General features: G+C 60.7%; 1 protein-coding gene across 1 annotated transcript in view; it reads left to right on the top strand.

Annotated features, from left to right (window-relative positions):
• Positions 1 to 14,207, top strand: part of LOC140403408 (uromodulin-like) — a 90,824-nt gene that overhangs the window by 36,099 nt on the left and 40,518 nt on the right. The window contains exons 3-4 of the mRNA XM_072491335.1: positions 1,251 to 1,327; positions 1,420 to 1,584. Coding sequence (XP_072347436.1) covers positions 1,251 to 1,327; positions 1,420 to 1,584 — 242 coding nt within the window. The remainder of the gene's footprint in view (positions 1 to 1,250; positions 1,328 to 1,419; positions 1,585 to 14,207) is intronic.

Below are 14,207 nucleotides of genomic sequence, written 5' to 3'. Positions count from 1 at the left end.
CCATCACCAGGTAGGTCGGGTCACTGGGCGGACCTCTCCGGGTCGGGTCGCTGGGCAGGTCTCTCGGGGTCGGGTGGCTGGGCGGGTCTCTCGGGGTCGCTGGGCGGGTCTCTCGGGGTCGCTGGGCAGGTCTCTCGGGGTCGCTGGGCGGGTCTCTCGGGGTCGGGTCACTGGGCGGCTCTCGGGGTCGGGTCTCTCGGGGTCGGGTCGCTGGGCGGGCCTCTCGGGGTCGCTGGGCAGGTCTCTCGGGGTCGCTGGTTGGGTCTCTCTGGGTCGCTGGGCGGTCCTCTCGGGGTCGGGTCTCTCGGGGTCGCTGGACGGGGCCTCTCGGGGTCGGGCCTCTCGGGGTCGGGTCTCTCGGGGTCGGGTCGCTGGGCGGGCCTCTCGGGGTCGCTGGGCAGGTCTCTCGGGGTCGCTGGGCGGGACCTCTCGGGGTCGGGCCTCTCGGGGTCGGGTCTCTCGGGGTCGGGTCGCTGGGCGGGCTTCTCGGGGTCGCTGGGCGGGCCTCTCGGGGTCGCGTTGCGCCGGGTCTTGCCGTCGGGGGTCGGGTCGGGAGCTCCTGGGACTGGGCCGGGCGATCCGGGGGCTGGCGTCGGGAGTGAGGTCGGGTTTGGAGCTCCGAGGTCCGGGTCGCTCCAAATCGAGGTCGGGGCTTCACTTCCGGTTCGGGCCCGATCTTCTTGCAGGTCGCGGAGGTCAGGTCGGGTCGGGTCAAAAGGTCTCCAAGGACCTCGGAGGATGTTCAAGCTGCAAGAGAGGCTACAAGAGAGAGGCTCGGAATCATGTTCGGGTCAGAATTAAATTTTAAAAGATGAGAAGGAGTATAAGTTAAGTAAAAAGTGGATCTGTTTGTGAGAGCTCGCAGAGAGTCGCCTCGCTCCGGCGTCAGCGCGGGAACATTTTGTCTCTTTCAGGGAATAGGGCCACTTTCCAGAATGCTGAACACGGTAATATTCCCTCCCCTGCTGAGTTTATCCCACTGCACATTTCACACACGTCCTCCTGAATACAATGTGAAATGGAAACACAACATGCTGCAAATACTCAGCAGCTCAGTCAGCTTCTGTGGAGAGAATCAGAGTTACTGTTTGGAGTTGTGATAACTCCTCTGTCCTGACGAAGGGTCATCACAAACAGAAAGGTTAATTCTGTTTCTCTCCACACAGGCTGCCTGACCAGCTGAGTAATTCCTGCTTCATTTTATTGTGATTTCCCCAGTCCAGCGACTGACTCTGTGATTGTTCTTTCAGTCCTGGTGGATCGACCATTCCTGAGGCTGTTGTTCCAATCAATCACTGCTCCACACAGGCCCCGGGCTCGTTAAACGGTAATTTCAGACTCTATTATCTCAGATTTCCATTGACTGTCCAACATATTTACACTGGATACACTTTTCACTCTTTCTGTCCCTCGTTTCAGGTAGTCATCCCACTCCGGGTGATGGGGAGGTGAATAGGACAGTTTGTTTTCACTGGAATGGAAATCCCTGCGCCTGGAATGTGGAAATAAAGATCAAACACTGCAGCGATTACTTTGTTTATTACTTGAAGAAGTCTCCTATCTGCAGCCTCGCTTACTGCACAGGTACATTGGGGTTTTTAAATGGAGTAAACGGGTAATTCTGGGATGTCCCAGGTCAGCAGCAGCAATGACAAAGTTACATCAGAGCCTCGCTGCTGGAAGGGACTGAAACCCAAAGTGTAATTTCCAGCGACGGGAACTGAATCAGACACTCTGATAGCTCCTTTGTAACCCTTTCCCAACTCACTCACCTTGCTGCAGTCGGAGGGGAAACGTTCAAATCAATTCGGAAGGATGTGAGAACTGGACACTTGGATAATGATGATCTGATTGGACACAGTCGACATGGGTTAATGTGGGGAAAGATGTTGGACGAACATGTTGGGGGTTTTGAGGATGTTACAGACAGAATAGATAAAGGGGAATGTCGAGTCCCCGGGCGGGATTCTCCGTGAATCGGCGCGATGGCCCGAACAACTCGCCAAAAACGGCGCAAATCACTCCGGCCCGCAATGGGCTAGCAGCGGCGTGATGCCATTCGCGACGGCACTACCCAGCACCCACCCACCCAGCACCCACCCACCCAGCACCCACCCACCCAGCACCCACCCAGCACACACCCACCCAGCACACACCCACCCAGCACCCACCCACCCAGCACCCACCCAGCACACACCCACCCAGCACCCACCCAGCCAGCACACACCCACCCAGCACCCACCCAGCACCCACCCACCCACCCAGCACCCACCCACCCAGGACACACACACCCAGTACACACACACCCAGCACCCACACATCCAGGACACACACACCCAGCACACACCCACCCAGTACACCCACCCAGCACACACCCACCCAGGACACACCCACCCAGGACACACCCACCCTGCACCAACCCACCCAGCACCCACCCACCCAGGACACACCCACCCAGCACCCACCCAGGACACACACACCCAGCACCCACCCACCCAGCACCCACCCACCCAGGACACACCTACCCAGGACACACCCACACAGGACGGACACACCCAGCACACACCTTCCCAGCACACACACACCCAGCACACACCCACCCAGGACGGACACATCCAGCACACACCTACCCAGGACACACCCACACAGGACGGACACACCCAGCACACACCTACCCAGGACACACCCACCCAGGACGGACACACCCAGCACACACCTTCCCAGGACGGACACACCCAGCACACACCTACCCAGGACACACCCACCCAGGACGGACACACCCAGCACACACCCACCCAGGACGGACACACCCAGCAGACACCTACCCAGCACACACACACCCAGGACGGACACACCCAGCACACACCTACCCAGGACACACCCACCCAGGATGGACACACCCAGCACACACCTTCCCAGCACACACACACCCAGCACACACCCACCCAGGACGTACACATCTTGCACACACCTACCCAGCACACACACACCCAGGACGGACACACCCAGCACACTCCTACCCAGGACACACCCACACAGGACGGACACACCCAGCACACACCTACCCAGCACACACACACCCAGGTCACACCTACCCAGCAGACACACACACACACAGCTCACACCTACACAGCACACACATACCCAGCTCACACACACCCATCACACACACACCCAGCTCACACCTACACAGCACACACCCACCCAGCACACACACACCCAACACACATCTACGCAGCACACACACACACACAGCTCACACCTACACAGCACACACCTACCCAGCTCACACACACACCCAGCTCACACCTACACAGCACGCACCCACCCAGCACACACACACCCAGCACACAACTACCCTGCACACACACACCCAGCACACACACTCCCAGCACACACCTACCCAGCACACACCTACCCAGCACACACACACCCATCACACACTCACCCAGCACATACGTACGCAGGACACACCTACCCAGCTCACACCTACACAGCACAAACCCACCCAGCACACACACACCCAGCACACACACACCCAGGGCACACCCACCCAGCACCCACCCACCCAGGACACACACACCCAGCACACAAACACCCAGCACACACCCACCCAGCACACACCCACCCAGGACACACACACCCAGCACACACACACCCAGCACACACCCACCCAGCACACACTTACCCAGCACCCACACACCCAGGACACACACGCCCAGCACCCACCCACCAAGGACACACCTACCCAGGACACCCACACCCAGCACCCACACACCCAGGACACCCACACCCAGGACATACACACCCAGCACCCACCCACCCAGGACACACCTACTCAGCACCCACACACCCAGTACACACACACCCAGCACCCACCCACCCAGGACACACACACCCAGGACACACACACCCAGCACACACACACCCAGCACACACACCCAGCACCCACACACCCACAACACACCTACCCAGGACACACCCACCCAGCACCCACCCACCCAGCACCCACACACCCAGCGCCCACCCACCCAGCACCCACCCACCCAGCACCCACCCACCCAGCACCCACACACCCAGCACCCACCCACCCAGCACCCACACACCCAGCGCCCACCTACCCAGCACCCACCCACCCAGCGCCCACCCACCCAGCGCCCACCCACCCAGCACCCACCCACCCAGCACCCACCCACCCAGGACACACCCACCCAGCACCCACCCACCCAGCACCCACCCACCCAGCACACACCCACCCAGCACCCACCCACCCAGGACACACCCACCCAGCACAAACCCACCCAGCACACGCCCACCCAGCACACACCCACCCAGCACACACCCACCCAGCACCCACCCACCCAGCACCCACCCACCCAGCACACACCCACCCAGCACCCATCCACCCAGGACACACACACCCAGCACAAACCCACCCAGCACCCACCCACCCAGTACCCACCCACCCAGCACACACACACCCAGGACACACCCACCCAGCACCCACCCACCCAGCACACACACCCAGCACCCACCCACCCAGCACACACACCCAGCACCGACCCACCCAGCACACACCCACCCAGCACACACCCACCCAGGACACACCCACCCAGCACCCACCCACCCAGGACACACATACCCAGCAGACACACACCCAGCACCCACCCACCCAGGACACACATACCCAGCACACACCCACCCAGCACACACCCACCCAGCACACACACACCCAGGACACATATACCCAGCACACACACACCCAGCACACCCACCCAGCACACACCCACCCAGGACACACCCACCCAGGACACACCCACCCTGCACCAACCCACCCAGCACCCACCCACCCAGGACACACCCACCCAGCACCCACCCAGGACACACACACCCAGCACCCACCCACTCAGGACACACCCACCCAGCACCCACCCACCCAGGACACACCTACCCAGGACATACCTACCCAGCACCCACCCAGCACCCACCCACCCAGGACACATCCACACAGGACGGACACACCCAGCACACACCTTCCCAGCACACACACACCCAGCACACACCCACCCAGGACGGACACATCCAGCACACACCTACCCAGGACACACCCACCCAGGACGGACACACCCAGCACACACCTACCCAGGACACACCCACCCAGGACGGACACACCCAGCACACACCCACCCAGGACGGACACACCCAGCACACACCTACCCAGCACACACACACCCAGGACGGACACACCCAGCACACAACTTCCCAGCACAAACACACCCAGCACACACCCACCCAGGACGGACACATGCAGCACACACCTACCCAGCACACACACACCCAGGTCACACCTACCCAGCAGACACACACACACACAGCTCACACCTACACAGCACACACATACCCAGCTCACACAAACCCGTCACACACACACCCAGCTCACACCTACACAGCACACACCCACCCAGCACACACACACCCAACACACATCTACGCAGCACACACACACACACAGCTCACACCTACACAGCACACACCTACCCAGCTCACACACACACCCAGCTCACACCTACACAGCACACACCCACCCAGCACACACACAGCCAGCACACACCTACCCTGCACACACACACCTAGCACACACCTACCCAGCACGCACACACCCATCACACACTCACCCAGCACATACGTACGCAGGACACACCTACCCAGCTCACACCTACACAGCACAAACCCACCCAGCACACACACACCCAGCACACACACACCCAGGGCACACCCACCCAGCACCCACCCACCCAGGACACACACACCCAGCAAACAAACACCCAGCACACACCCACCCAGCACACACCCACCCAGGACACACACACCCAGCACACACACACCCAGCACACACCCACCCAGCACACACCTACCCAGCACCCACACACCCAGGACACACACGCCCAGCACCCACCCACCAAGGACACACCTACCCAGGACACCCACACCCAGCACCCACACACCCAGGACACCCACACCCAGGACATACACACCCAGCACCCACCCACCCAGGACACACCTACTCAGCACCCACACACCCAGTACACACACACCCAGCACTCACCCACCCAGCACCCACCCACCCAGGACACACACACCCAGCAAATAAACACCCAGCACACACCCACCCAGCACACACACACCCAGGACACACACACCCAGCACACACACACCCAGCACACACCCACCCAGCACACACCTACCCAGCACCCACACACCCAGGACATACACGCACAGCACCCACCCACCAAGGACACACCTACCCAGGACACCCACACCCAGCACCCACACACCCAGGACACCCACACCTAGGACATACACACCCAGCACCCACCCACCCAGGACACACCTACTCAGCACCCACACACCCAGTACACACACACCCAGCACCCACCCACCCAGGACACACACACCCAGGACACACACACCCAGCACACACACACCCAGCACACACACCCAGCACCCACACACCCACAACACACCTACCCAGGACACACCTACCCAGCACCCACCCACCCAGCGCCCACCCACCCAGCGCCCACCAACCAAGCACCCACCCACCCAGCACCCACCCACCCAGGACACACCCACCCAGCACCCACCCACCCAGCACCCACCCACCCAGCACACACCCACCCAGCACCCACCCACCCAGGACACACCCACCCAGCACAAACCCACCCAGTACACGCCCACCCAGCACACACCCACCCAGCACACACCCACCCAGCACCCACCCACCCAGCACACACACACCCAGGACACACCCACCCAGCACACACCCACCCAGGACACACCCACCCAGCACCCACCCACCCAGGACACACATACCCAGCACACACACACCCAGCACCCACACATCCAGGACACACACACCCAGCACACACACACCCAGCACCCACACATCCAGGACACAACCACCCAGCACACACCCACCCAGCACACACCCACCCAGGACACACATACCCAGCACACACACACCCAGCACACACACATCCAGGACACACACACCCAGAACACACACACCCAGCACACCCATCCAGCACACACCCACCCAGTACACACACACCCAGCACCCACACATCCAGGACACACACACCCAGCACACACACACCCAGCACACACACACCCAGCACACACACACCCAGTACACACACATCCAGGACACACACACCCAGCACACCCACCCAGCACACACCCACCCAGTACACACACATCCAGGACACACCCACCCAGCACACACCCACCCAGTACACACACACCCAGCACCCACACATCCAGGACACACACACCCAGCACACCCACCCAGCACACACCCACCCAGCACACACCCACCCAGCACCCACCCACTCAGGACACACCCACCCAGCACCCACCCACCCAGGACACACCTACCCAGCACACACACCCACACAGGACAGACACACCCAGCACACACCTTCCCAGCACACACACACCCAGCACACACCCACCCAGGACGGACACATCCAGCACACACCTACCCAGGACACACCCACCCAGGACGGACACACCCAGCACACACCTACCCAGGACACACCCATCCAGGACGGACACACCCAGCACACACCCACCCAGGACGGACACACCCAGCACACACCTACCCAGCACACACACACCCAGGACGGACACACCCAGCACACACCTACCCAGGACACACCCACCCAGGACGGACACACCCAGCACACAACTTCCCAGCACAAACACACCCAGCACACACCTACCCAGCACACACACACCCAGGTCACACCTACCCAGCAGACACACACACACACAGCTCACACCTACACAGCACACACATACCCAGCTCACACACACCCATCACACACACACCCAGCTCACAACTACACAGCACACACCCACCCAGCACACACAAACGCAACACACACCTACGCAGCACACACACACACACACAGCTCACACCTACACAGCACACACCTACCCAGCTCACACACACACCCAGCTCACACCTACAAAGCACACACCCACCCAGCACACACACACCCAGCACACACCTACCCTGCACACACACCCCCAGCACACACACCCCCAGCACACAACTACCCAGCACACACCTACCCAGCACACACACACCCATCACACACTCACCCAGCACATACGTACGCAGGACACACCTACCCAGCTCACACCTACACAGCACAAACTCACCCAGCACACACACACCCAGCACACACCCACCCAGAGCACACCTACCCAGCACCCACCCACCCAGGACACACACACCCAGCACACAAACACCCAGCACACACCCACCCAGCACACACCCACCCAGGACACACACACCCAGCACACACACACCCAGCACACACCTACCCAGCACCCACACACCTAGGACACACGCGCCCAGCACCCACCCACCAAGGACACACCTACCCAGGACACCCACACCCAGCACCCACACACCCAGGACACCCACACCCAGCACTCACCCACCCAGGACACACACACCCAGGACACACACACCCAGCACACACACACCCAGCACACACACCCAGCACCCACACACCCACAACACACCTACCCAGGACACACCTACCCAGCACCCACCCACCCAGCACACACCTACCCAGGACACATCTACCCAGGACACACACACCCAGCACACACCTACCCAGCACCCACACACCCAGCACACACACACCCAGCACACACCTACCCAGCACACACCCACCAGCACCCACAAACCCAGCACACACCCACCCAGCACACACCCACCCAGCACACTCCTACCCAGCACACACCTACCCAGCACACATCCACCCAGGACACACATACCCAGGACGAGCACACCCAGGACACACCCACCCAGGACACACCCACCCAGCACACACACACCCACCCAGGACGGACATATCCAGCACACACCTACCCAGGACACACCCACCCAGGACGGACACACCCAGCACACACCTACCCAGCACACACACACCCAGCACACACCTTCCCAGCACACACACACCCAGCACACACACACCCAGGACGGACACACCCAGCACACTCCTACCCAGCACACACCTACCCAGGACACACCCACACAGGACGGACACACCCAGCACACACCTACCCAGGACACACCCACCCAGGACACACACACCCAGCACACACGCACCCAGCACACACACACCCAGCACACACCTACCCAGGACACACACAGCACACACACACCCATCACACACACACCCAGCACACACCCACGCAGCACACACACACCCAGGGCACACCCACCCAGCACCCACCCACCCAGGACACACACACCCAGCAAACAAACACCCAGCACACACCCACCCAGCACACACCCACCCAGCACACACCTACCCAGCACCCACACACCCAGGACACACACGCCCAGCACCCACCCACCAAGGACACACCTACCCAGGACACCCACACCCAGCACCCACACACCCAGGACACCCACAAAGAACAAAGAACAAAGAACAAAGAAATGTACAGCACAGGAACAGGCCCTTCGGCCCTCCAAGCCCGTGCCGACCATACTGCCCGACTAAACTACAATCTTCTACACTTCCTGGGTCCGTATCCTTCTATTCCCATCCTATTCATATATTTGTCAAGATGCCCCTTAAATGTCCCTATCGTCCCTGCCTCCACTACCTCCTCCGGTAGTGAGTTCCAGGCACCCACTACCCTCTGCGTAAAAAACTTGCCTCGTGCATCTACTCTAAACTTTGCCCCTCTCACCTTAAACCTATGCCCCCTAGTAATTGACCCCTCTACCCTGGGGAAAAGCCTCTGATTATCCACTCTGTCTATGCCCCTCATAATTTTGTAGACCTCTATCAGGTCGCCCCTCAGCCTCCTCCGTTCCAATGAGAACAAACCGAGTTTATTCAATCGCTCCTCATAGCTTAAGCCCTCCATACCAGGCAACATTCTGGTAAATCTCTTCTGCACCCTCTCTAAAGCCTCCACATCCTTCTGGTAGTGTGGCGACCAGAATTGAACACTATACTCCAAGTGTGGCCTAACTAAGGTTCTATACAGCTGCAACATGACTTGCCAATTCTTATACTCAATGCCCCGGCCAATGAAGGCAAGCATGCCGTATGCCTTCTTGACTACCTTCTCCACCTGTGTTGTCCCTTTCAGTGACCTGTGGACCTGTACTCCTAGATCTCTTTGACTTTCAATACTCTTGAGGGTTCTACCATTCACTGTATATTCCCTACCTGCATTAGACCTTCCAAAATGCATTACCTCACACCCAGGACATACACACCCAGCACCCACCCACCCAGGACACACCTACTCAGCACCCACACACCCAGTACACACACACCCAGCATCCACCCACCCAGGACACACACACCCAGGACACACCTTCTCAGCACCCACACACCCAGTACACACACACCCAGCACTCACCCACCCAGGACACACACACCCAGGACACACACACCCAGCACACACACACCCAGCACACACACCCAGCACCCACACACCCACAACACACCTACCCAGGACACACCTACCCAGCACCCACCCACCCAGCACACACCTACCCAGGACACATCTACCCAGGACACACACACCCAGCACACACCTACCCAGCACCCACACACCCAGCACACACACACCCAGCACACACCTACCCAGCACACACCCACCAGCACCCACACACCCAGCACACACCTACCCAGCACACACCCACCCAGCACACACCCACCCAGCACACTCCTACCCAGCACACACCTACCCAGCACACACACACCCAGCACACACCTTCCCAGCACACACACACCCAGCACACACACACCCAGGACGGACACACCCAGCACACTCCTACCCAGCACATACCTACCCAGGACACACCCACCCAGGACGGACACACCCAGCACACACCTACCCAGGACACACCCACCCAGGACACACACACCCAGCACACACGCACCCAGCACACACACACCCAGCACACACCTACCCAGGACACACACAGCACACACACACCCATCACACACACACCCAGCACACACCCAACCAGCACACACACACCCAGGGCACACCCACCCAGCACCCACCCACCCAGGACACACACACCCAGCAAACAAACACCCAGCACACACCCACCCAGCACACACCCACCCAGGACACACACACCCAGCACACACACACCCAGCACACACCCACCCAGCACACACCTACCCAGCACCCACACACCCAGGACACACACGCCCAGCACCCACCCACCAAGGACACACCTACCCAGGACACCCACACCCAGCACCCACACACCCAGGACACCCACACCCAGGACATACACACCCAGCACCCACCCACCCAGGACACACCTACTCAGCACCCACACACCCAGTACACACACACCCAGCACCCACCCACCCAGGACACACACACCCAGGACACACCTTCTCAGCACCCACACACCCAGTACACACACACCCAGCATCACCCACCCAGGACACACACACCCAGGACACACACACCCAGCACACACACACCCAGCACACACACCCAGCACCCACACACCCACAACACACCTACCCAGGACACACCTACCCAGCACCCACCCACCCAGCACACACCTACCCAGGACACATCTACCCAGGACACACACACCCAGCACACACCTACCCAGCACCCACACACCCAGCACACACACACCCAGCACACACCTACCCAGCACACACCCACCAGCACCCACACACCCAGCACACACCTACCCAGCACACACCCACCCAGCACACACCCACCCAGCACACTCCTACCCAGCACACACCTACCCAGCACACATCCACCCAGGACACACATACCCAGGACGAGCACACCCAGGACACACCCACCCAGGACACACCCACCCAGCACACACACACCCACCCAGGACGGACATATCCAGCACACACCTACCCAGGACACACCCACCCAGGACGGACACACCCAGCACACACCTACCCAGCACACACACACCCAGCACACACCTTCCCAGCACACACACACCCAGCACACACACACCCAGGACGGACACACCCAGCACACTCCTACCCAGCACACACCTACCCAGGACACACCCACCCAGGATGGACACACCCAGCACACACCTACCCAGGACACACCCACCCAGGACACACACACCCAGCACACGCCCCCCCAGCACACACCCACCCAGCACACACACAGCACACACACACCCAGCACACACACACCCAGCACACACACAGCACACACACACCCATCACACACACACCAATCACACACACACCCAGCACACACACACCCAGCACACACACACCCAGCACACACACACCCAGCACACACACAGCACACACACACCCAGCACACACCCACCCAGCACACACCTACCCAGCACACACCCACCCTGCACACACACACCCAGCACAAACCCACCCAGCAAACACACACCCAGCACACACCCACCCAGCACACACACACTCAGCACACACCTTCCCAGCACACACACACCCAGCACACACACACCCAGGACGGACACACCCAGCACACACATACCCAGGACGGGCACACCCAGGGCACACCCACCCAGGACACACCCACCCAGGACGGACACACCCAGCACCCACCCACCCAGCACACACCTTCCCAGCACACACACACCCAGCACACACACACCCAGCACACACCCACACAGCACACACACACCTACCCAGGACACACCTACCCAGGACGGACACACCCAGGACGGACACACCCAGGACACACCCACCCAGCACACGCCCCCCCCCAGCACACACCCACCCAGCACACACACAGCACACACACCCATCACACACACACCCAGCACACACACACCCAGCACACACCTACCCAGCACACACCTACCCAGGACACACCTACCCAGGACACACCCACCCAGGACACACCCACCCAGCACAAACCCACCCAGCACACACACACCCAGCACACACACACCCAGGACGGACACACCCAGCACACTCCTACCCAGCACACACCTACCCAGGACACACCCACCCAGGACGGACACACCCAACACACACCTACCCAGGACACACCCACCCAGGACACACACACCCAGCACACGCCCCCCCAGCACACACACACCCAGCACACACCCAGCACACACACACCCATCACACACACACCCAGCACACACCCACCCAGCACACACATAGCACACACACACCCAGCACACACACACCCAGCACACACCTACCCAGGACCCACACACCCAGCACAAACCCACCCAGCACACAAACACACCCAGCAAACACCCAGCACACACCTACCCAGGACACACCTACCCAGGACGGACACAACCAGCACACACCTTCCCAGGACGGACACACCCAGCACACACCTACCCAGGACACACCCACCCAGGACAGACACACCCAGCACACACTTACCCAGCACACACACACCCAGGACGGATACACCCAGCACACACCTTCCCAGGATGGACACACCCAGCACACACCTACCCAGGACACACCCACCCAGGACGGACACACCCAGCACACACCCAACCTGCATGCACACACCCAGGTCACACCTACCCATCACACACACACACACACAGCTCACACCTACACAGCACACACCTACCCAGCTCACACACACCCATCACACACACACCCAGCTCACACCTACACAGCACACACCCACCCAGCTCACACACACCCAGCACACACCTACCCAGCACACACCCACCAAGCACACACACACCCAGCACACACCCACCCAGCACACACCCACCCAGCACACACCTACCCAGCACACACCAACCCAGCACACACACACCCAGCACACACCCACCCAGCACACACACACCCAGCACCCACCCACCCAGTACCCACACAACTACCCAGCACACACCCACACAGCACACACCTACCCAGCACACACCTACCCAGGACACACCCACCCAGGACACACCCACCCAGCACAAACCCACCCAGCACAAACCCACCCAGCGCACACCTACCCAGCACACACCTACCCAGCACACACCCACCCAGGACACACCCACCCAGCACCCACACACCCAGCACACACTCACCCAGCACACACTCACCCAGGACACACCCACCCAGCACACACACACCCAGCGCACACCTACCCAGCACACACCCTCCCAGGACACACCCACCCAGCAC

This window comes from Scyliorhinus torazame, chromosome 27, assembly GCF_047496885.1.
Source record: "Scyliorhinus torazame isolate Kashiwa2021f chromosome 27, sScyTor2.1, whole genome shotgun sequence".
NCBI lineage: Eukaryota > Metazoa > Chordata > Chondrichthyes > Carcharhiniformes > Scyliorhinidae > Scyliorhinus > Scyliorhinus torazame.
Note: the sequence above shows the minus strand (reverse complement) of the source record. Positions and strands in the feature narration are given on the sequence as shown.